Source organism: Acanthaster planci, linkage group LG07 (assembly GCF_054643075.1).
Source record: "Acanthaster planci isolate LZ-2023a linkage group LG07, COTS_SCS, whole genome shotgun sequence".
Taxonomy (NCBI): Eukaryota; Metazoa; Echinodermata; class Asteroidea; order Valvatida; family Acanthasteridae; genus Acanthaster; species Acanthaster planci.
In genome coordinates, this window is record NC_141783.1 from 5,334,199 (window position 1) to 5,360,170 (window position 25,972).

General features: G+C 40.3%; 1 protein-coding gene and 2 long non-coding RNA genes across 3 annotated transcripts in view; 2 read left to right on the forward strand and 1 right to left on the reverse strand.

Annotated features, from left to right (window-relative positions):
• The window catches only part of LOC147798579 (uncharacterized), a 30,236-nt gene extending 24,753 nt beyond the window's left edge, over positions 1-5,483 (forward strand). Inside the window, exons 3-4 of the long non-coding RNA XR_015425880.1 lie at positions 1,497-2,256; positions 4,477-5,483. This is a non-coding gene — a long non-coding RNA (uncharacterized LOC147798579). The remainder of the gene's footprint in view (positions 1-1,496; positions 2,257-4,476) is intronic.
• LOC110990214 (uncharacterized) overlaps positions 1-24,117 on the reverse strand; it is a 30,477-nt gene extending 6,360 nt beyond the window's left edge. The window contains exons 1-4 of the long non-coding RNA XR_015425881.1: positions 24,043-24,117; positions 23,461-23,656; positions 20,476-20,752; positions 215-389 (exon numbers count right to left, since the gene is read on the reverse strand). This is a non-coding gene — a long non-coding RNA (uncharacterized LOC110990214). The remainder of the gene's footprint in view (positions 1-214; positions 390-20,475; positions 20,753-23,460; positions 23,657-24,042) is intronic.
• LOC147798580 (uncharacterized) lies at positions 20,747-24,254 on the forward strand. Its single transcript, XM_087138951.1, has 3 exons — positions 20,747-23,010; positions 23,445-23,638; positions 24,082-24,254. Exons 1-3 carry the CDS (start codon positions 22,805-22,807, stop codon positions 24,252-24,254), a joined length of 573 nt encoding a protein of 190 aa, XP_086995077.1. The 5' UTR covers positions 20,747-22,804.
• The last annotated feature ends 1,718 nt before the right edge of the window (positions 24,255-25,972 follow it).

Genomic DNA, 25,972 nt, shown 5'->3' on the forward strand with positions numbered 1-25,972 from the left:
GTTGGGTCTACTAGAGAATACCTACCCAAACAGTCCTCTCCCACCCGTCCTCCCCTCTCTAGCTCGAACTTTTGAGTCACTTTCGAAAAAAAAAAGGACGATCATGGTGGCGACGCCACACTGCTCTTAATCACAATGTACCTGTTGCATTTCAAAGTTCAATATTTCTTGCAGCTCTGTGTATTTTTGCCAACACAGTGTAAGCAGTATGTACCTGAATATCAGTGGTCAAATGAAACAAGGACCACTGCACTTTCCACTTTTTTAGCCTGTGACTCTTGTGACCAGCATCTTTCAAGTGGGATCAGCTCTGCTGGGCTGAAATGTAATGAAGAGGGAGGTCCATCATTTCAAACCTGCTATTCCTGTGGCTGCTAACATGCTCTCACCTGAAGAAAATAGAAATGAATACCATGTTGTCGATACATGTGGTCTATTCAGCAGCATTTTCAATAAAGATAAATATGTGTGCGTTTGTTAACCGTAAATGCTAAAAGGAGTGCATTCATTCCAACGTAGAGCCGACATTATGCTGAGCACTGTGCGAAACGCCGCTGGCACGACAACTGTACCCAGCTAGCTATGTGTATGAGTGTAGCACTTGTGGCCAGCCACAGGGCAAAACAGAACGATGTGCATTGCTCAGTTAGTTGAGGGCAGAGGTCACCGCGCACAAATTCTCTGACAGTATTGATAGATATTCAAAAATTAATAAGACATCAATGGATTGGCTATGAAAATGTAACTTTGCAAACATGATTTGGGGGCTGACTGTCTACCCAAAGAATTTCGTGCGGATCAGAATTTGTCTAGTATGTACGATTTGTCTAGTATGTACAATAGTATGTGCACTAGCTTCCCTGTTTCTCTGAATGGCATATATGTGCACAGATCAAGCCTGCTTTGTCTTTGCTCCCCCACCCCCCGTATTGTACAGACAATGCTGTGTTTTCAGGTTATGTTCATTTCTTGGCATGGTACATGGACTGTATATAGTTGCCTCTCACCCAAAATGGTAAACTGTAAACTGGAACTTACTAGTACTAAGAATGAAGAAGGCAGGAATTAACTGTTAAAATGTTTATAGGGTATGTCTGGTTGCTAAAGTATTAAAAGAAGCAATTGTACACAATACATGTATGTGATAGACAGGCCAGAATTGGTCATCAAATGGGCACTGAAAATGAATTAACAATGTAAGTACTTACTAAAGTCTCAGATGCCTCATAAATGTAAATTCAAATTAAACAGTAGGACTGACATTGCTTCTTTGTAAAACTAAACTTAAAAGCAGATGGTTTATATTTAAATTTTTAATTTGAATCTTGTGAAATTTGCGCAATTTTGTGTAAGAATTGTTTGGGGTGGGTTAAAATTCACCACCCACTGTAAATACTCTCCCATAATAAAGCTATGTGTATGGTGCAGAGGCCCCTACAGAGAGGATAACTCACAAATCTCACTCTTTAACTTAAACCTTCTCTTCTTTCCCACAGATTTGGCTGATAATTCCAACAATTTCGGAGCGTCAGACACAACATGTACCCTTTTGCTTGGCCATAGCATCACTGCAGCTGTGCTGAAATAACAGGCATGCAAAAGTGTAGTGAACAGGAATGCAAGAAGTTTATGTCAACTTATACATCAATACAGAGTGCAAAATGGGCAGGCCTAGCACTAGCAATAGTTACCTTTTCTTCACAGTCACTCAGATGGATCAGCAAAGCAAAATTCTGTACAACAGAGGTTTCTGTGCTGCAACAAATCAGGCCATTATGTGTGACTCCTCTGTCAATTAATTGTGTAGATAGAATGATGCAGGGGCTTAGTGACAAGGATGTGCAATTAACTCACAAATTGAAAACATATCGACCAATACCATCAGTGAGTTCTTGGAGGAACATATCCATTTATTCCTGCAATCTGTGTGAAAAATCTTCTGAAAATAGGAATGAAAGACTTCATGGAAAACTGGTGCAATCACCAACTGAGTCTGCAACTGTTAGAAGTGGCCAATCAAACAATGTGGATCAACAGGGAGATCAGCCACTTGACAGGAACATAATTAAGTCCATTAACAGACTTGCTGAGGCTCGGCTTATGTTGCAAAATCCTGCTCCTGCTAAGGAGGAATCAAGGCCTGGCCGGCCACAATCACCAGACCCAGAAACGTGCTGCCAAAGTGGCTGTGTCAACTGTGTGTGGATTAAATATGTCCAAGATATGCAGGATTATGCACCTGGTGACAAGGAGCAGGTAAAGATAGCACTGGATCTAATCAAGGATTACAATGTGAAGATGTTTGTGAAAATGGAATTGGATTTATAGGACCCCAACCAAGAACACGCTCATGAACTATCTTAGATAATGCCCTTCTTGTTCATGGGCATGTATTTTTGCCCAAAACATATTGTGCATGTCCAATCCCCACGAAGCAGATGGATTTCAGTGACGATTATTTGAAAGCTGATGAGGTCCTTAGTTTTGCTGTACATATAGGCACAATCTGCTTCTGTATTTACAACTAATTTGGGAGATTCCCATGTGTCATATTTCAGCTGGTTGTGTGAAACAAGTGTTTTGTTGCATATCTGGGGAACCGATGAAAATGAAATGTCACCGTTTTTTATAAAAACATGTTTTCAATAAAGCAATTATTGCGTGTCTCAGCCAGCAGAGCCAACACTTGCATGACCATTGGCCCAGGTAGCTGTTTGTATTTGGGTTATTCCATGAAAGACCAACACATTTTTTGACTTTAGGTCTTAAAATTTTGTTAAAAATTGCTGTGCGTGTAGACATCAATGAATAATAAATATGTGCCAATTTTTTGCAGAATCCGCCTTTCCATGCGGTCAAGGCAGAGATCAACAAAAGTGGATAGTTTTCACTTAAAAATCCACCCTTTTAGCAAAAATTGAACATAAGTCTCTAATTTTTTTATGGAATATATGCAAATGTGGTATCAAATGAAGCAGAAGAACATGCTTCTTTTCATTGATGATGTGGGAATTTTGCTTTGTAAATCAAGAGTCAGAATGACCTTTGACATGCGTCTGTGACCTTTGACCACATTTCAAAAAAGTATTTTGAAATTTTTTTAAAAGTATGGTTCCTGCTCTAGAAGAATCAGCTTAAATCTTTCTGGCGTCTTTGAAATAAAAAAATTTTCTACAGTTGATCAGCTAAGAATGTCAGTTTTGTATTTAATCCAAATACGGGAATTTGTACCCAAGCAGTTTATGCTCTAAAATGAAATCAACCCAAGGAGTATGTAAAATTATATTGAAATTGGAGGATTTGGGACTGTTGGGGTTCATGAATTTTTAATTAAATGGTTTTCAGAGCCAGAGTAATATATCTCACTCAAAATTATTTCATTTAAGGAGCCCAGTTTACAAGCATATGGTAATTGATTCGGAATATATGAGGACTGAGGAGTTGTCATGTGTTGACGGAGCAAAACATAAAACCTGAGTGGGTAATGTTTAATTTTTACTAAAATGGTGGATTGTTAAGTGGACATTGCCCTTGTTTGTTGATCTATGCCCTGACCACATGGAAGGGCGGATTCTACTAAAAAATTACGAGTATTCGTTATTCTTTGATGTCTACAAGCACAGCAATTTTTATCAAAATCTGAAGATCTGTGGTCAAAGAGTGTGTTGGTCTGACATGGAACAAGCCACTTCTCTTTGATCTCTTAATTTGGCACACAGTCATACCACTTGATACCAAGAAAGTCTAAGACCTAAGCAGGTGTGTGCTTAATTTGGAAAATTTTGTGACCTCAAGATTGTGGGTTTTTTTTAAATACACACCATGCATATGTACAATACATTGCAATTGAAAAAAAAGAGGGAAAAGCTCACAGTTTTTCCCATCTGGGAAAGTGAATGTTCGTTCACAAATTGTAAACACTTTTTCCTGGTGGGAAGAATTTTGTTCACTTTCTTCCCCCTCTGTGAACAAAGAATTCCTTTTTTATTTCACAAGTTCTAAATTTTCCACACTGTTTTCCATCAGTAGACAAATGTGCACAATGTGTGTGCAAAAAGTTTCACACTTTTTTTTCAAAAGTGTGGAAAATTTCACAGCTTTTTTTCACACGTGGGAAAATATTGCACTCATTTTTTTGGAATTTCAATGGGAATTATTTTCGCAACATTTGCCAATTGTTTTGACAGGGTTAAGTTGCAGTTCAGTGCATTGTAACTGCTGATGCTTTTGGTATTTTTATTTATGTGCACCCATATCACAAGGAAATTACAATTTTGTAATTGGAATATTCTTTGTTTACAAATCGAGTCATAGTTAAGATTACTGTAGTTACAATTTGACATGATAAATGACTTATACCAGTGGTTTCCTTTGATGAGGTTTAGCAGCAGGCCACCTTGCCATAAGTGTATGTCACCCTGTAAAATGTTCAATACCTTACTATTTTTTATCACTTAATTTTTCCCTGTTCTGTAGTCATACAGTTTATCTACCGTAAGCACGAAGACGTTTTCCGTAGAATAAACATGAAGAGTTGCCAGCATCACAATAATATTCAGCATTTCTGGATCTGGATGCAATGTATGTAACACAGAATACCATATAATTATAGTCATTTTCCTAGTTCAGATTGCAAGACTGATTCAGTCTGATTGCGGTTTGACAACCCACCAGTAAATTGTCCACTTTGTAAGAAGCAGACTATACAAAATAATTTTCAAAACATAAGCTTTCAATTTTGAATATTCAAGATGCATTTCCGAACGGGGGAGATGTCAACTATATATAAAACGGTCCTTGCCCTCACGCAACGTATATCAATTTTGAATATGCAGGATTGTCAAAAGTGCCAATGCCACTTTCCTTTGCGTACAGGAGTGTACAGTGTTACAAGTATATTACCAGTATGTGTGTACAACACAAGATATTAATGCATGGGAGTTCAATTGCATCACATTATATATGTAAACAACACTTCAAAGCAATTATCTAATTGCTATCATGATTATTGCTACTTCAAATTGCTTCTTTATCAAAAATCATGGTAGATTTAGATTCTTTGCACAATCACCTTTTCAAATATACCAGTATTAACAAATTTGATTGAAGAAGATAGGGTCGTTTGCTGAAAATGGCAGTCAAGCCCATTTTGGCCAAAGTCGGCCAAAAGTGGTGGGCTGTAACTTAAAAACTGTTGGTCAGACAGGGCTAAAAATTGAACCGATATTGTTTTCTGCCACAATTGCTCTTTACACCAAAATCGAACTAATTTGAAGGGGGTTGGTTTTAACCAATGGAGTGATCGGATACAAATGACTCTTCAGTCACCCTACTTACACAAATGACCCTTTTGAGGAAAATGGGCCATTTTAATGGTTCTTCCTTGTGCGGACGATGTGCTCAGAGGGACTCAATTTCTTTGCAGTCATTTAACGTACCAATAAAGGAGAGAAATGAGACCGTGGTAAGTCAAGGTATATAAATTTTTATCAGGTATTATTATTCGAGTACTTTGCTGCCAGAGTACGAATGCAGTCAGTTCAAGCACAAAAGAACCCGAAAGTTAAAGGTCACGCAGTGAGCTCCCGGAACCTTTGCGCGGTCTGCCTGTGGGATTTTACATTTTGCCTTCCTATCACGTTCGATAATTTTGGGAAGAAAAGTTTCAGTAAGGAATTATCCTTACTGAAACCATTCTATGAAACACTCAGGTTGGAATTTTAACTTTGTCTTCATCAAGTAATATTTTGGAAAAGTCAACTGGAGATAGGTGAAAAATTAATTTCATTAACAACCCTCTAGTAAGTAGCCTAGGGAGTACCAGCCCACCTCCCCCCCCCCACAGCTATCCGACCCTTCTTCCTGGGACTTCCCCCAACTCGAAAAAAGTTTCTCACTCTCGTATATCGCCCTGCGAAAAAAATAAACCTCAAGCCCCCTAAAAATGGGAACTTCAAGAATAAATGAAAAAATATTTTCAAACTATGTTAAAACAGAGATGACAAGCCCGAAAACCCCAAGTCAATTGTTACTTTTGCAAAAACACAAGTAAATCTGTTAACGTGACAGACGTTTGTGATTCCAAACATTGCTTCAACCTCTATTCATATCGATCAATGTAACGATTGTGTAAATTGCAAATATTGTAAATCTTGTACCGAATGACTGCCAATGACTGCAAAAAAAAATGTGATGATTGCTAATCGTGTGAATATTGCAAAAAATGTACTGATTGTGGACATTCTCCCTACTGTTTTATCTGTGAAACTTGCACCGGATGTGAAAGCAACCGCGATTGTAAAAACTGCATTACGTGCGCAGACTGTAAAGATTGTGAAAACAATTGCGATTGTGAAATCTGTGTCGCTTGCGGAGCGCTGTGACAGCTGCATCGAATGTAAGCTCTGTATCGAATCTCCCGATTGCAAATATTGCAACTGCCATGATTTATATTGTGAATCGTTTTTAATATTTGTATATGACGAAAGTACTGGCTATGGTTGCTACCTAAAGATGAGATTTAGAACACCAAACGACGACGATTCTAAACCAGAATCTATCTTTGATGAAGATGTAGAAAAACTTGATCCAATAATAATTGAATATGATGATGTAAAAATAACTGTGCCTTCCAAAACGCAACCTTTACCCGAAGACCCTCGCGCTGATTAGGACTATTTTTCGCGTTTAATACACGTGGCAGATTGATCTTAGGAAATACGAAAATGAAAACCAAATTCATCGTAACCAACGACTACGAACGTATCAATGCCCGCAACGCAGACTCAAACGTTGTATACGGACCCTTTGACCCCAACAGACTCCGTAGTTAAAAAGAGTGACAAACATACACAACATTATTTGCCCATTTTCTATAGTCACGACAGTCAAGAAAAACGTCTGTTGAGTGTTTCCAAAAACACTCTGCTATGGCATAAATCATGTCTGTAAATTTGGTATAAATTTGGTGAAAAAAAACGAAAATATCATCGGGCAACAAATGTGCTATGAACTTCAACAGCCTATGATTGATATACACGACCACATAAACTTTGCGACTTGTAAATACATCGGCACGCAAACGGATAAAAAGTCCAACATTCCAACCAATACGACCAACGCTTACCAGGGCCAGTCACGATATCGAAGATTTAAAAAGGGTGGAATACGTGGGTTAAAACCTGGGTACACCGACAAGAACCGCATGAGTAGTAAGAATAAGAGAGTTAGGGAGCACAAAAACCCTTGGGTACCTATACGACCCAAAAATCTCGGGAAATCTCCTAAAAATCACCCATCACATCGGCCTTGGGTACATATACGGCCCAAAAATCTCGGGAAATCTCCCAAGGACACCCATCGCGGCTCCCCTTTTGCTGGTGTGATGGGTGACCTTTAGGAGATTCTAGGCCTTTGACCTACATCCGATCCACTTGCTGGGAATTATCACTCGCGAGAAAAAAAATGATAAAAAAAATAAACAAACAATAATAAACACTACATAAAAATAAATGGTAGATAAAACTACAAGCGTGAATTGTTATTTTTGCAAAGACACGAGAAATTCGATCGACTTGATAGATTCGTACGATTGCTTTCGTTGTTTAAATTCCAGAAGTTTACGCAAATGCATCGGTTGTAAAGAGTGCCACAATTGTCACGAATGCGAAGACTGCGTCAGATGTAAGGACTGCTCCACCAGCGACGATTGCGGTAGATGTATGAATTGCGTGGCTTGTTTTAATTCATACGACTGCCGAAATTCAAATGCCTGGGACAGTTGTGAGGACTGTTACGAGTGTGCCCATTGTATCGAATGTTTTGGTTGTACGTACTGCATCTACTGCGTAAATTGTGTCGAGTTGGAAGGAATGGATCACGTAGTGCTCGTAGACGGCAAGCATAAAAAGCTGAGGCACGCGCGAGAGAACGAGCCACTGTCCGATTCATCGACTAAACTCGACGCGGACTTATACAAAATTGGATTATTTATTGAATACGACGCTGACGTCGAAAATTTAATTAAAGTAGAAATCCCGCCCGAATAAAAAATGAGAAAAGTTTTGGTCAAAGCCGGGAATAATCAGAACCATGTCAACTCAAGTATTTATCGTTTCAGACGACCACGAGCGTCTCAATGCCGACAACTGCGATCCCAATGTCACATACGGTCCCTTTGACCCGAGTAAATTAATCATTTCAAAACCCGTGGTTAAAGAAGGGATCTATACTTCGCCCATTTTTTACCATCACAACGACCAAAACAAACGCCTGTTGATTATGACGACAGAACCCTGTTACGGTATAAACCCACTTTACAAATATGGCACTCGAGATAAAACGCCCGAAAACACCCAGGGCCGTCAAATTTGTTACCAGATACTCGATCACATAAATTTGGCCGTTTATAAATTTATCGAGTCTCAAGGGTCTAATCTCCCGTCTAACACCGTAAATGCCTACAAAGCCAGTCACGATATCGATGAATTGAACAAGATCGAATATGTAGTTAAACCGCCTTATACGGCTAAAAACCAAATGTACGTTAAAATAGATCCCTTTGCTTCGCTATTTGATCACCAAAAAAGATCCATCGACTCGTCAAATATCGATAAATTTATCAATAAGAGATGCGACGCGCAATCATTTATTTGTGCAAAAGACGTATACTACGGTACCCACGGTTCACTGTCTTGCGGAGCCAGCGTCAGGTATAGAGTGACAGCGGCAATGTTGAAAATTAGAAACGACGGTCTAATTTCGAGTAAGTCGGCGTTGCAAGCGTTTAGTGGATTTGAATTAAAAGACGATTAAATTTGAAAAATCAATTTAACCTCGGTTATTCCTCGGAATAACCAGGGTTAAATTTTTTTACCTTAAATAAATAAACCTTTATATAAAAGATGACTGATGCGGAGCTTTGTCACTTGCTGAATCTAAAGGAAGTACACATACCGGGATCTCAAAAACAAAGTAAACCGATACCCGCTTGTAACCACCAAATACTCGAAACAGATGAAAGATACACTTGTAAACACTGCGGTCTAACTTTTGGGTTTGATTCTTTAAATTCATACACCCCCGCCGACATGGGAAATCGATACTACAAGCATCACGTTTGGAAAAAGCCACCACCACCAAAATCGAGAAGAACGTTGCAGAAGTACAACATTTGTTTTAAAGACGGCGAAGCGGGTGAAATAGAATATAAGTTAAACCAAGTTTTAAACGGTAAGATCTCCAGATGTAAACCGTTGCAGGCTTTAATCGCGGTGTGTTATCAAGACACAACTGGGGAAACCGAATCTAAAGTGAAAGATCTATTTCAAGTTTCGGATAAGCACTGGGAAAACGCCCAAGAAAAGTTTTTAAAGAGTTTATATTATTAAAATGGAGACCCACACATTTCACTTAACTAAAAATCCGCAGACTAAATGTCTGCGGATTTTTACTTAAAAACTTAAAAACGAGATCAAAAATGAAGAAGGGACCGAATGTATTTGTGCCAAAAATATTCAGCTTGAAAAATAGTTTTTAAACATTACGAGGGAGACAGAGATCGAGTGGGGAGTAAAAGAGGAGACAGCTGAGGAGCCTGGTGCGGATGGGTTAGTAAATTTAGAATTGGTAAAAAAATATGTACCAAGTATTTTGGGGTATGTTGGTTTCCCCAATTTTGGCGGTAGTTTTAGAAATGTAATAGAAATATTTATAAACTGTTATGTAACAACTTCAGATTTTTTACAAAATCAACATAAATATATTGCTAATTGGGCCGTTAATGTTAAACGAGTCAAGGTCATGAGAAGCATGATGCTTTCTATTTTGCAAGCTTTTAGAGTTGGTTATTCTACTTTTATACCAGGTGGAGAAGAGGGTAAACCTTTTTCTGTTTTTGAACCTGGAGAAACGGGTGACGAAAATACAGCGTTAGTGAAAGAAGAGGTTTTACGTATTTTTAATTTATCTGCAAAAGATAGTTCTAGTTTAATGAGTATTTTTTTTAGGATGATGAAGTAAGTCTTATAAGGCATGAGATTTTTCCTGGATCAACCGGAGCAAGCAGGAGTTTTGTTAAACAAATTGATACTGTGTTTACAACGGTATTTATAACTACTGAGAATTTTATTTTAGCGGCGAATGTTCTCTTGGGATTGGTTTTAGGGCTTGAAGGTATATTTGATACAGTCTCTCTACCGAATGAAAAGAGAGTATGTTTGGTATTCTAGTGAAAGTAGATTAGTTCTTGCGCCTGGTGAACTTGTTGAAGGTGATGAGAAACCAAATGATCGTGTGGACCCCATATTTAACTGGCTTTACGCAAATCGAGCGTTTGAGTCAGTGAACGTCTCGGGGGCGAGTGGTTCTATTGTCCTTGAACCCGGTTACTACGGTATTGACTGGTTTGATTTTATTTTAAACGCCATCCCGGGTGTTATTTTTAAAGTTTACGAAGAGTCTCAAACAGTTGCCCTAGTCCTTTTTGACCCTTTTTTAAAACTAAAATTAAACAAACACGTGGGTCAATTGCTCGGCCTGCCCCAAGACGAACTACAAAACTTGGTTGTACACAAAGGCAATTACAACATCGAACGCATTAAATATCTGTTTATACACTGCGAGCAGCTCGACCCAAATTATAACTTTTATGATGGGAAGTCTTCAACGGTACTCAGCACCAGAGACACGGACCTGTGCAATTTAGAGGTCAACCCCACCTGTAAAAGGCTTATAGATCGGAACATAGACGAACTCACCTTTTCTTTAAAAAACGACCTGGGTAGGCTAGTAAGCGGTAAAGGAGATGGAATTTTGCTTCAGGTGAATATCGTTTAAAAACTCTTAATTATAAAAGATGATATACCCGGATTTAAGTAAACACTCGGATTTGACTTTAAACTCGACTGAAACGAGCGGAGCGAGTGAAACCAAAATTTACAGAGTCAGGAAGATCGAAGAAATTAAATCCCAAATCCAAAGAGAACGCGACGCGAGGGAAGCTTGCTACAAAAAGATCAAACGACTTTTAACCGCGCTCGGGTATGTGGAATATGGAGTAGAAGCCCTGGGCGCGACCTCAGCGGCCGTTGGCATTCCCGCCATTTTGGGAGTCGTTACCGGGCCCGTCGGACTTGTGATGGAAGGCATCGCTATCGGTGCGTTTGGCGCGTACTTTAGTACGCCTCCCGTAGACTCACCCACAAAACTAAAAAACACGACCAAATTCGAATGTTGGCAGACGCTAAATTAAACACCATCGAGGAATATGTATCTCACGCGATTGAAGACGGTGACATTTCCCAGGAAGAATTTGTCCTTATTTTATCCGAGCTGAAAAAGTTTAACGAGATGAAAGAAAAGATCAGATCGAATTCGTCTACAAAATTGGAAGAAACTAAAGAAACTTCTAAAGAAGATTTTGAACGTCGGGTTAACGAACGGGCCACCGCGCTAGCCAACGAACAGGCGGCGACTTTAAAAAAAAAGATCTTATGAAAAAACTTGGCGAATAAGCCTTACAAAGTCGGTTAAGTATGAAGAAAATCCAACGAGCGAAGAGAGCCCACCCGCCTATAAAAGTTTGGTCTTTCCGACGGCCCCTCCTTTTTAAAAGAAAAATAAAAACTTATAAAATAAATGGGAGGCAATTTTAGTAGTCTAAACATTGTAGTCAACGAAGGAAACTCTTTTACAGCCGAGTTTTCAAATTTAACACACGCGTATAAATTACCGAAAGTAACTACGGACGAAGTGGTTAATAGGTGGTCTACCGTGCCGATATCGTTTTACCGTGTTAATACACGTGAAAGTTCATTAAAGCCGAGACGTAGGGATCGGGGTCAGACAGTAGATCAAAACCCACACCGCAGGCCGTCGTCGCGCAATAGACTGCAAAATTAAATTTTGGTAAAACGATATCGGCACGGTACACCACCTATTAACCACAGTACGAAAAATACTTTACGACTGCGTGATGCCCATTCCGAGCGACGACGTATTTAGCGCATTACACAATAATTATGACCATCGGAAGTTTATCGACACGTGTCTTTTATACGGAGTAGACTCAAATAGATCGTATAAACAAACTCGCGACACTTTTACAAACGGATTAGCCACCGCTTATTATTATGACAACGGTTACGTACCTGTTCCGGATAAAAACTATGACCCGCACGATTTACATGTCACTGACGTCGTTAAATATATGGGATCCACCTACATGGGCTTTGGCGTGGCTGATCCACCTAAAGGCTCGGGCCATGCGAGTACCTACACGGTCACTTGGATTTTGCAGTCGGACGCGGACGTCCGTCAGTCGGACGCGGTAACTTTGGCCTGGTGGGACTTCGTTCCTAAAAAGTCTCAGTTTACAGATATAGGGGAAAGGTAAATGAATCTATTAGAGCTTACATCTATGCGTTATTAGGATCCCAAGCTCAAACTAGGACGAGTCTTATGGTACCGGATTAGACATGCGGCAACGATTTGAGACGCTCGTGGAATCAGAAATCAATTCAACGCCTGATTTGATAGAATCAATAGAGCATTTTCAAGACTCGTTACAATACGCAAAAACGCCTTTAGATTTTGTGGTCAGACCGGGGTTATATCTGATACCCTCTGACATGGACTGACGCATCGGCACTTTTGAGGGATATAACAACAATTTACAAGTCGCGACTGCGGATATGCAGACTGGTTACGTACCGGGTTTAAATATGGAGCCTGAGGTTAAAGACGACTTTGCGGAAGAACCAAAGCAAATCGAATCGAATCGACCAGAGGGAGCAACGAGCATCGCTCCGGCTCCCCCTTCTAAACCGCTCGACATACACAACGAAGAAAAACTGTCATCAACCGTTGGAGCCATTGCCGTGGGTGTCATCGGTTTTACGTTATACAAGGTTTTCACATCAACGGTTTGATTTAGGGCAAAAAAAATAAACACCTGTTTTTCCATGCAGAAAACAGGTTTTTTTTTTTTGCCTATTTAAAATCCCTTTTTACCAATTCTTTTGTACGTACGTCAAAAGCAAAACGCCTACGCCTACAAACAGAGTCCACAGATGCTCAGCCACCCATCCGACCGCTTTACTCGACACGTTGAAAATCCAACTCAAAATACCTACCTACCCCGGGCAAAGCACCTAAAGCTTTCAACCCGAGTTTCTTCAATATGTTAGCCAGGTTCCACAGTTGACGTTTGATCCAATCGGTGGTTCCACCTTTGGAAGGAGGTTCAGGCGTTGGTTTTGGTGTCGGTTTGATCGCTCCGCTCGCTCTGGCAGCCCTGACGCTAGCCACGATGCTACTAACGATGGTACTCACGGCTAACCCAAAAGCCGTTAAAATACTTACGATCGTGACGCCTTGTTCTCTAAATAAAATATTAATTCGTTCGCGTAAAATTAAGTCTTTACCTAGAGCTGTTTTAATCGTTTCTTTTAACGTTTCAAATTGGTTTCTAAACCCCATGTTTAAATTTTCTCGCTAATCTCTAAGAATTTTAAGCTCTGATTCTTTTTGTTCTCGCGTGATACCTGGTTCCTTCAATGCATCTCCAGTTGTCTGAATATTTTCTTTTACTCTTGCAATCTTAGCTTCTACAAGTTTTAATTGACCTCTTATTGTTTGTAAGCCTTCGTTTAGACTTCTGATCTCTCTGAGAGTAAATTCTGAATTTGCATCTTCTGGCTTTAAGTTACTAGACTGTTGCGCTATTTCTTGAAGTTGATCGAGTGCCTCATCTAATTCGTCTACAGATCCGTCTTCACTCGTGATCTTTTCTATATTTTCTGAAACGGCTTCTACCTCTTCAATTAATTGAGTTGCAGGGTTTTTGTAATTTGTTAACCCTAAAATGCGTCTAATAAAATCTATGCCACCTTCTTGTTCTAAGCTAGACAACGCGAGAAACCGCCGTCCACTTTTTGTTCTATTTTTGTTCTAGTCAGGCGGATTTTTTTTACCCCTATGGCTTGCATAGAGTATTCCTTCCGAATCGAGGGGAACCAAAAGTGTTTGTTAAGTCTATGGTCGATTTAAGTCCGGTAAAATCTTTAATCTCGTTTTTAAAACTATACACCACCTTTTTAGTTTCATCGCTAAGCTTAATTTCATCAAGCTCCTGTTGTAGGTCTTCGATGGTTATCCCCGGTCTCGATGTGGGGATATTTCCTTCCACAAAGCTCGTTTCTTGTTGATCATTCTCAACAAAATCTTGGTCGCGCTCTCTTTGCTCGCTTATTTCTTGATCTTGATTTTCTAAGAGAGGTATTTCCTCGGGATCGAATCCTCCTTCTGCCATTTCTTTTATAATATACGTTTTTAAGCGGTGGGCAGGCTCGCGGGCAATATACCCTGTGCTACCAACCAATCCTGGGTAAACAGGGCACCGCTAGACAACGCGGTCAGTTTCAACGCGTCTTCAGCAGACAACTTATTTAGGTCCGGCGGTTTGACCTTGAACAGCTTGCTCGATAGCATGGCGTAACCGAGCGATAGTCCCGAAACGACCGCACCGTGGTAAACCGTATTGGCGATTCCGTTTACGTCGATTGATTTAGCGTTACTCATATTTATATATAAAGAACTTTTAAATGTATTCCATATCCAAAATCTCGGGTCGGTCGCTGCTTGCTTTTGGTTGGCCTAATTGGTTCTTAATTTGTCAAGTAGGTTGAGCGCTCGACTTATTTTTCCAAATTAAATAGATCGCGAGCGCAGAGATGGCCAATCCACCAAGTATTTAGTTTCTGTTCGCTGTAACCGTTTGATAAATTTTATTTTCTGAGCTGAAGTTTTGGTTGCTCTCTTCGCTTTGCTCGCTAGGCTAATTTCATCTTGGCGAGCTGCTGCTTCATCTTCTTGTTAATACTCGGCCAATTTTTTACCTTGTTCTACTCGTTTTGGATTTTTAACGTTTACTTTATTTGTAGTTACCGTCTGAGGTCTCGATTCGCTGCTCGCTTTGCTCGCTTCGTTGTTCGCTTCGTTTGATGACATCCTCTTTTAATATAACAGAGCTTTTGTTGAACTCCAGATGCTTAGCTTTTTTTATGTTCGCATATACCGTTTCCATTACATTTAACGCAACGATATCTCTGTCTCCCGTGTTCACATATACCGTTTCCACCACATTTAATGCAACGAGATTTTTGTCTCCCGTGTTTGCATTTATGCCGATTATTAGAGACTTTTGCAGCGGCGTTACAACTAATACACCCCGAGCAAGCCTTACCGCTATCTGTAACTTTAAAAAATTCCAACGATTTTGATTTGCAAATTTTACTTTCCATTTTGCTACGCTTCGTTCGTTCATACATTATCTCATTTTTATTGAACGAAATAGCTAACTGGTGGTTCCGTATTTAATACCAATTTGCTAAATTTCACGTCTCGTAAATATCTTTTAATTTGATCTCGTTTTTCGTCCGGTACTACATCGTTCTCGTCGAGACATTGGTCAAAGGAACCACGACCTTTGCAATGGAATATCACGGTCCAGGCGGTATTCTCTCGGAAATCTTTTAGCATCGAATTGTACTTTTAGGTGAGTAGCCAGCAGCTGTGAAGGTAGTGTCTACCCGAGAACGCTATTTTAGGCAACGCACACGTATTGGTACCCTTAGACTTTTTCGGTACTTGATAAATTGATCGGCTGCACAGTCGTCGATAATAAACAAAGTATTTATCCTGTCAAATATTTTTTGATAAAGTTCGATCGCCTCGTTTAACTCTAGCCTTTCCCGATCTAAATCACACAGGTAAACGTTTTTGTCGGTGTATATCCACAACCTGTCGAGATAAGTTTTATTCTTAAAAAGCGTCGGACAGATAATAACTACAGATTCAAACGCAAAACGGTATTCGGTCTCCAAAAGGTCCAAGATCCACTGGGTCTTCCCGCTACCCGTCTTACCTACGATTAAGGCGCAGTGAGGATTTTTATACCATTCACTTTGTTCGCTCATTTTAATAAACTAAACTTTTAGTTTAGTTTTCGGTCTTCCCCCGTGAGCTGCGCGTCCATCACCAAAAACACCTACATCGTGAGCGTCCCCGCTGTTTTGGCCTTTCGTTCCATCTGAATCGAGATATCCCCTCCTCCGCCGAGAGGCCTACCCGATCCGTGGGCAGAATTGTCGTCAGAACTGCGGAAGTCGAGCCAGAGGCCGTACTTATCATTCAAATAGTCGACTAGGTCTACTCCAACAAAGATATGTCTGAGACGACCCCTCTAGCCAATTCTTTATCTGAAATATTTTGTAACTTCGGCAAAATGTTGATATTCAAACAGACCCTGCGAATAAAGTTGATTCGGTTTACCTCCGATCGTGACGACCGTTTTAGTGATATGCGGGTTGTAGAATCTCTGAGGATTTTTGATCGTCGGGTCTCTGAATAGGATCAACACACCTTTTAGAGATCTAATCGTTTGGTCGATGCTGATGTTCGATAGCGTGTCACTCTTGTTTACGACCTGTTTTTTCCAGGAATGCACTCGGTCGAATAGGTAATACATCGTTGTTTTATTTTTTAGTGTTTGCGCCAAGTCTCGATTGGTGACTACTTCGTATTCCAAGGTGAGATCTGAAATTTGATATTCTGCAGCTGTATCTGACGAGTTGACCACTTTGTCGTGACTATTAAAAACCAGTTGATACGTCAGAGGCTCTTTAAACCACGACGGGTAAAACGGAGCGTGATCCGTCAACATTGGCGTGTCCAGTGGAATGGCGTACCTGTTTTTAAATGCGTCGGCAATTGCCTTGTCTTTACCGTTGTTTGTGGCTTCGTTTTTATCGCCAGCACCGATCCTGATCTTGGCCACGTTTTCTTTCTCTAGTCCAAAGTACGCCATGTTTTTAGTCTGCGACAACGGCAACCAATTGTCCTTAAAATTGTGAAATACGTCCGCATCTCGGTAACTTACGATCTTGTTTCCCTGTAGACTCACGTTTATTTCAGAAACCAGGTTTCGCGCCACGTTGTTATACACTGTCCTGTTGTCGTCCGAGGCGCCATCTAGATCCAGTTTAAAAGCCAACTTTGCCGTGCCGGGTACAATGACGTCGTCCGTGCCTAGAGCTGGAAGTTTTACGTTTAACGTGTGACCCGCGGCTATGGTGCTCGGGTTGTTGCACCGCTCGCCTTTGATCGCGCGAGGAACTTTAAGTCTGCCACTCGGGTTTAGCTTTTTGGTGTATTGTTGCGACATATTTACTTTTAATATATAATATTCTTATTTACGATTCTTATTTTATCATTTTAAAAAGAAAAGAAAACACGACTAACGTTAAACTCGCTGCAAAAAAACATCTTCGTATTTTTCACTTTGGGTCTCTGAAACCATATCACCGACGTGATCTATATCGGCGCGCATGTCGCCAAGCATCTGCTGAATCTCCGTTTGATCGGTTTGAATCTGGATTAATTTATCTTTAATTTCGTTATCGATATTTAATTTAACCTTATTTTAAAAATGGCTAGTGCTTTAACGATGGTGGGAGGAGCGATAGTAAACGCCTTGGCATTCACGGGCTCAAATTTTTTATTTAGCAGTTTATCAAAAAGTAAAGTCGACGAAGAACGAAAGCGTCACGACCTCGCGTTGGAGCAATTGGCGCGAGCGAAAGAGGAATGGGAACAAAACCGCGTACACATGCTAGACTTTTTAAACGAACGAATGCGACAAGAACGCGCGAGTCAGCAGACATTTGTAAACGTGGACGAAGCGTTGCGGGCTTATTCGGAATTGACCGGTAAGAGTATTACGCCGTTACCGCCAAAGCCTAAATTGTCCGATTTTTACGAGCCTTCCGACGATCAAAAGATTTGCGAGTTTGTTTGGATCATATCCGGGACGGCCTTGGTGGGGTTGTTAGCTTATCGATTTGCGTAACTTATTTTAAAATGGAGAAAGAATTTTCAAAGTTGTTTTACAGCCCACAGGTTTACTGGCGAGGAGAAAGCGCGGTCGATCATCTACACGAAAAGACCGGTGCGGACAAATCAGTTATCAGGAACTGGCTAAAAAAGCAGGCCGTTTGGCAAATATATTTACCGAAACCAAATTACGTACCCAGACCTACAATGTTGCAATCAGAATCGGTCGAACCTAATTACGCGCATCAAATGGACGTTTTGTATTTACCCTGGGACCGCGTTAAAAGAAAAACGTTTAAGTACACTTAGACCGTGGTAGACGTGGGTTCCCGGTATAAAGAAGCAGAACCGTTGACCAGTAAAACCGCCGAACAAGTGAGTGAGGCAATAAAGAAAATTTACGGGCAATCACCTCTGACCTGGCCCAAATTCATAATGGTGGACTCGGGATCTGAATTCAAAGGCGACTTCAAACGGTTAATGGCGAAAAATAAAGTACAAATTCAAGTGGGTGAACCTGGGGTACACAGATCTTAAGGAATCGTAGAAAGGTTTAACCTCACTTTAGCCGAGCGTTTATTCAATTTTATAGTTGGCAGTTTATCTCAAAATTGGCTAGACGAAGAAAGAAGACGGCATGATTATGCTTTGGAACAATTGGCGAAAAAGAACTTGGGAAGAAAAATCGTGTGCTTTTGTTGGATTTTTTTAAACGAGTGCATGGATTGTAGGCGGAACTGCTTTAGTTGTTTTTTGGCGAACCGATATGGTAAACTCTATTTTAAATGGAAAAAAAAAATTTCAAAACTTTTTTACAGCCTAAAAGGTTATTTTCGAGGTGAAAGGACCATAGATCAAGTTACCACAAAAGACGGATGTGGATAAAAGCGTTGTAAGAAATTGGTTAAAAAGCAAGCAATTTGGCAAATTTATTTACTTTCCCATGGTTACGTAACCAGGCCGGCGAGGTTGCAACATGAATCGGTCGAACCCAACTACGTGCATCAGATGGACGTGCTATACCTACCTTGAGATCGAATTAAAAGAAAAACTTATAAACATGCTTTGACTGTGGTCGACGTGGATTTTTAGATATAAAGTCGTAGAAATTTGCATTACTCGGCATCAGAGTTTAAAGGTGGATTTTATAAAGTCCTGGCCAAAAATAAGGTTGAAATACATGTGGGCGAATCGGGCCATGGGTCCCAAGGAATAGTCGAACGGTTCAATAGGACTTTGGCTGAACGATTGTTTGGTCATCAATACGTGCAAAAAAAATGTTAAACGTTGGTGTTCGTAACGTGGAATAGGTCCAACATCTGCCTCAGGTCATAAAAGTACTAAACAAAACAAATAGACTATAAAAAATAGACGATGAAAAGCCGGAGGAAGCAGCTTCTCCCTAAAGAGAAAGCAAAAGGCAAGAACTTCCTTCTAATGTTCGGGTATACTATCCGGGTGAACAGGAAGGCGGTACCGTTAGAAGGGCGACCTATCCCGACCGGAGTGTGGACAAAAAGTGCACGAGTCAGTTTAAACGATTCAACGGCAAAAAGGTGAAAACAGGCCCAACGTTGTATTATTCGCTTGGAGGTCCCGAGCGGAGTTTTGTTAGAGAAGAGCTTCAACACTAGTTGAAGCTCTTCTCTAACCAGAGCACAAGGAGTTATCGCCTTCACGGTAACGACCATAGGCTAAAGTATCTTCCCCATTTAATAGTAATTAACGCTTTGTATCCAAATTTATTTTTAATGATCGTGTAAACCAAGTTTCCCTGCGATCGTGATGTTGGGTCGTTAAAACCTGCTTACAACCAAACAATGCTTCTTTGTAAGCTTCGTGTTGCAGTTTGCTTCGACTTTGGTTACACAGCTTTTTTCAAGTTAACTTGGCCTTCGATACATTTTGGGACGTAAGCAAACGACTTCTTTCACCAGGCGGTCGCTAAATTTGTATTTCATCTCACCAACACTTTCTTGTATTTAGGATTGTAAAGCATGCGTGCTGTAGGGTAGTTGGAAAATCGAGTAGCTCACGCTTTTGATGTTGCTAACCGTGTAATGCCCGCTTAACAAAGGTGACAGGAAACTGAATGCCTTTTACACAAAAGTTAGTTCTTCCTTCATCTTTATTATCATTTATAAAAACACCTAGTCAGTTTCCCTAAAAGCCACCAACGTAAGGCTGTATAGCTCAGTTTGGAGAGCACCGGTACGGTAATTCTAATCTAAAAATCTCTCACGTCGTTTGATTGCTACCCTCTTGTCTAAAGTGTGACATTATTATGTGCGGAGAACGCATGGCAGAAGAAAATCAAAAGATGGGAACAGGGACACTTACATATGGGCAAAGGACAACGAATTTAAAAATAATATTTAATTACAAACTTAAACCAGCAAAAAATAAGTGAAAACAAAGTAAATCCAGTGGTTTTTTGAAACTTAAACTTCTCATGCAAAAACACCGTAAATTTGGACAAGTAAACGCATAAAAACAAACATATTTACATTAGCACAACCATGCACAATTATACAAAAAAATAGGCATGCCGGCAAAACATTATATTCGGCCGAGCATAATTACCTTAAGGAGCCCAACACTAGAAAGGAAAACTGAGGCCCCGCCCAGTCAGTGCCATGGCCAAAAGAGCACAGTCGTCAGGCCAAGCACCTCCACACCCAGCGCCAGGACAGCTAGGTTGATGTCGACCCCCGAGATTCGGCTTCTGCATGGAGCCACGACACTCCACGGTCCCACAGAGGTGTCAGCTTCGGCCTCGGTCTGGTGATGAAGAGAAGACTACAGAGTTGCCGAACCGACGCTTGGAACCGCACATGCTAAAGAGCATATAGGCACTGCCCTGAGAACGAAACAAATGACGACAAAGTCTTTTAAAGGTTTTTAAAATGTGCGTGTAAATTCCCCATGTACCTTTTCGGGGGAGACACAAAATGATTTGGATCAACTGGAATCGTAACAACGTTGTTTTCGTCTAGTACATCCTCAAAAAAACCCACGCTAGCCAAGCGGTGTTTTCCTATTGTTTTTGAGTACCAAATTGTACTTTAGCGTCAGCGACCGGCAGGTGTCTCTTTCATTCACGTACCCCAGCCTACATGCAAAACTTGATTTATGCGTCCTGCCCCCTTGACCTTCCACAATGCACTGCGTTCCCACTGCCATCTGCGTCCTTCTTTTCTCAGCGCCCTATCATTTACGGACGTGTCTTCATGGCATTTTCGGAGTTTGTAGTTCCGTTTAGTGCAGCGGCATAGCAAAAGTGTTGTTCACTTTGTCATTAAAGAGCCAAATTTGCTAGACACACTTTAGTATTCTCTCCAAATTTTCATATTGAGGCATTCACAATTTTACCCCAGCAGGGCGCGGCAGGCAATTTCCAAAATGGCTAGCATTTTAGATTAGCTCATTTGGATTAGCTCATCTGCTTGTTTAAGCCGTACAATTTTCCCCTGGAAGAGTATATTCGCTACAAACGCAAACAAATGATCTGAAGGTTGCGCAGTATTTTTCCAAGTTATCGCTTTCTTTTTTTTTTCTTCTAAATTGAACTTTTCTTTACATATTTTTCCTTTCTGACGGCTAATAGGGAATAATTACTGGCGTCTGTATGCATGGCCACATGTGCCGAACGCGGTGACTACCCAGATAGCAAACTTACGTTGGGCCAACATTGGTTCATGGTTGATTCATTGGCCAAATATCGGTGTTGGCTGAGAGATGTTGGCCCATTGTTGGTCCAATAACAGAAAGTTTTCCTAACCTTCGCAAAAAAAGTTTACCGTTGGCCCGTTGTTGGCCCAATGTTGCTGAAATTGACGGCAATTCACATATCGGCACGACGTTGGCCCAACTCCACTTCGCATCGTACTTCGCGTCGTATAAAAAATAACGACGCATATCACACAATAAAATTGTATAAATGTCAAACTTAAAAAAAAGATAATTAAATGGCTTCTTAGGTTGTATTAAAATAATTACCCCTTTTAAATATTTATGAATTAAAAAACTTAAACAATAAATTTAGAAACATTTTATAATATTGTCCGTGCTTTAAAATGATGAAATAAAAATACATGTACCACAAAATTTCGCGCGTCCGCATCAGTTAACTGGCAAGTGGCCAAATAACTCCTACACGCACACACTCGTCGTATACGTAGTACACAATGTAATGTAGCGCGCATCGTTCGCACGTTGTAGACGTGTTTTAGCCTGTGTATACAGTACATACAAACAAACAGTACATGCAGCACACGTCCTAGTATCTCTCTATCTGCCGGCCGTCCAGTGCAACTGCAAGATTTATAGCATCGAATCCATCTTTGAGTGCAACCAATCACCTGAACATAGCTCAACAAAGACCACGATACTGCTGAAGTTTGTTGAGATGAGGTTTGTATATAGACGTTTTCCCAGTTTTTTTTTTCAGCCTCATCACGACGAGTAAAAATGGTATAGGCCTGAGCCTTCGTTGGCCCTACATGTACATTATTGATACATGTAGTACATGTACATTGTGCAAGTTCCGTGACGTTCATCTTGCTGGACTTGTGGCTGTAACAGTACTCGGCTAATAATTTTGACAGTGTATTTAACAGTGGTCAGAAAGTAGGCCTAAAGTTTGGGGATAAAATGTACAAGTCATTGTCTTATTGGACAAGGAGGAGGAAATTAAAAGATAGAGTTTCAGAACACATTGATGACATCTTTGAAAGTACTCCTAAGCGGCCTAGGCCAAATTGTCGGAATCATTTGGGCCTAGGCCTACTTCAGAACAATGGGGAACAAGGCCTCTCTGTTTCACTGTTAGTTCCCGATGAGTCAGTGAGAGCACTGACTGCAAGTTTATCTGATGAAGAGCATTCAAACTTAAAGAATGTTGACATGATTGATGAGCCTGCAAGTGCCACAGATGACTTCTTTTCTGCTTCCAGCACAGACTGTAACCAATCATTTGATCACCTTATGTTGCTTCCTGAAGATATGCAAATGTACCATTTCCATGAGAACAACCATGAGTATTCTAGTAGTACTGGAAGTGACTGCGAGTTTGCCGAATGAGCGATTGAGCATGTCCCTGACAAAGAGGCAGTCAAGGTAATGATTCCAACAGTGTTTAGATCGGTTATGAAAGTTAGAGAAAACTAAATTTGAGTTGTCTCAAGTCAAATCGATTACTGAATATAAATTATGACCTATGGTGCAAGTAAAATTGCTCTATTGTTTTACAGTCTTGAGAATGAAAATGAATATTTTCAGATGGTACTTAACATTTTCATGGTTCATTATACTGCTGTATGAATTTTTACAAATGTGTGCTCAGGTTGAATTGGCTTGGAAAGCGCAAGCCAGGTCCTGTTTGCTGGACTGGGACATCTGAGATTACCATCGCTGGCCAGACACGAGTTGCTTTTTGGTTTCCTAATGATCGAACAGTAATATCAATTCCATCCAAGAGTCAGTTATTTTGAATTGTTGAGATAGTATGTGACGCAATGGACTGTTTCACTTTTGTTGACCAAATCTTCTAGGCCAAACCCACGTTACCAGGAAAGCGATTCCTCTTCTGACGAGGACTGCTCATGCTCATCACGCAACGTTCAGAGAGGCAATCAGCAAAAGCACCAACATCTATCTGCAACTTCTGCACCAAAGACGCCTGCTCAAGCCCTGCCTTCTCCACCCTCATCCTTGATCAATCGGTGGCCAGCTCCAGTTTGTACAGGTATTTTTTATAATCATCCTATCAAGTGGAAACAATAGTATTTTTGGTCTACTTTTTTTAGGTGGGGAGATTGGGGGAGTAGGCCAGGGCAGGTGGGTTTTTCGTTTTTGCCATAAAATTGATTTGCTCACAACATGAAACAATTTGGGACATGCCCATCTCAGTAACAACCTAGGCTTACTTCATATCCTGATCCTTCAAAATTGGTTCAATCTATACGTGTTCATAAATTGGTTAACTGATTGTGAACCCTTCCAGATCTTAATTTGCTTTGTAAACAGTGTAAAACCGTATGTAATGTATAGTAGTTACAGGCCGAAATTGGCAGTAAGTAATTGAATTGTATGTTTTAATCCCATGGGGTAAACTTATTGAAATCCTGCCATTCTAGTGTCTTTGCTCACCTTAACATTGATAAAAAAATCTTCTGGATTGTTTTCTAGGAGCTGTTCGAAGAAACCCATCCGTGCAGTCTGCCACAAATGCCGAAATTGACGAGATGATCAAAGTGTGGCTCCACTACTCAAAAGACCAAGATGGTGGCAGGATAGCAAGACGAGCAGCCGCTGCAGCTGTAGCTGAACCCTGCAGCAAGCAAGAGCCCTTCCAACCTTGATGAACTATCCACCGAGGAATACAGCAGCAACAGTGACAAGGAATGAGTGTTGTTTAGTGGTGTTTCATAAAAGATGTATTCTTCATTTAAACAGTTTATATAGTACCATTCAAAAGCCTTTGTTAAATTATAGTTGTGTTTTGAGATGACATCTTAAAAGTGTTACTGTGTTATTTTTCAGTGGATTCCATATGTTGAAATTGTGATTCTTTTGCAATGAACCCCAAAATTGTAAAAGCCTTGCTTCTTAATCGATTGTGTGATGACCAGTGGTGGGTTGGTGCATAAAGCCTGATTTAGTTTTCATTTGGCATTTGAAACACTGGTATTTAGTGAATATCTACAATAAAACCTTGAAGTGTCATCTGAGAGATTTACTTCCAGTTACCAATCCGAGTGAAAGTCAAGTACACTAAGGCCTGCTGCAACCTAAGTAGCCTACAATTACCATTTGCAAAACATCCTTTGTGAACTTATTCTTGTGAGGTTATTTTAATGTAAAACTTTGCAATGATGTAGGAAACTTTCGAAAACAAAATTTTTTTGTGACACCATTTAATAAGTGGAGCAACTGGTAATGCTAAACCAAACTATAAACATAAGTGTTTGATCTTCAACACTAAGTACTTTTTCAGAGAAATCCAAGCTCCTCTTCTGCAAGCAATGCTTGATAAATCCCTTGCAGAGATGTTAATAGAGGGAACTTAAAAAATATATCTGTCGTATTCCAATAGCCGTACACACTCATTAGTTTCTTGTCTATCATTGTTTATTTATTTACACTTGATGCTTTTAAGAACTACCACAGCCCACAGAAGTTAATTATTAGTTTGACTACAAAACCTGGTTTTATAATGCCGAAACCATGAAGCTTCTTTTTATATTACCCAAATAATGATTACAGGAAAGTTCCAAAGATTTGTTCTGCAAAGTGAGACATTGCTCAGATTCATTTTCAGTTGTTGAGGTGAGAACAATTTCTTTTATTAAATTAGTGGCAATATTGCTGTTCACTTGCCGTTTACTGTTAAAGGTGTTTAAAAGTGTTAATATATTTAATAGTTGTTATTAAGAAATATAACTGTTACGCTTTGAGCTTTGAACAATCTCAGGGACAATTCTTGTGTTAAAACTTTGTAATTGTTTTTGTTTGTAATTGTTTCTATAAACCCATCTCAGAACAAATGCAGATAGAATAACTTAAACTGCATTGCTGTTTTTGCTATACAAAAGTTAACTTTTGACAGCCCTCCAAATACTCTGTGACTGCAATATCATTTTGTAAGAAATTCGGCCGAGCATAATTACCTTAAGGAGCCCAACACTAGAAAGGAAAACTGAGGCCCCGCCCAGTCAGTGCCATGGCCAAAAGAGCACAGTCGTCAGGCCAAGCACCTCCACACCCAGCGCCAGGACAGCTAGGTTGATGTCGACCCCCGAGATTCGGCTTCTGCATGGAGCCACGACACTCCACGGTCCCACAGAGGTGTCAGCTTCGGCCTCGGTCTGGTGATGAAGAGAAGACTACAGAGTTGCCGAACCGACGCTTGGAACCGCACATGCTAAAGAGCATATAGGCTCTGCCCTGAGAACGAAACAAATGACGACAAAGTCTTTTAAAGGTTTTTAAAATGTGCGTGTAAATTCCCCATGTACCTTTTCGGGGGAGACACAAAATGATTTGGATCAACTGGAATCGTAACAACGTTGTTTTCGTC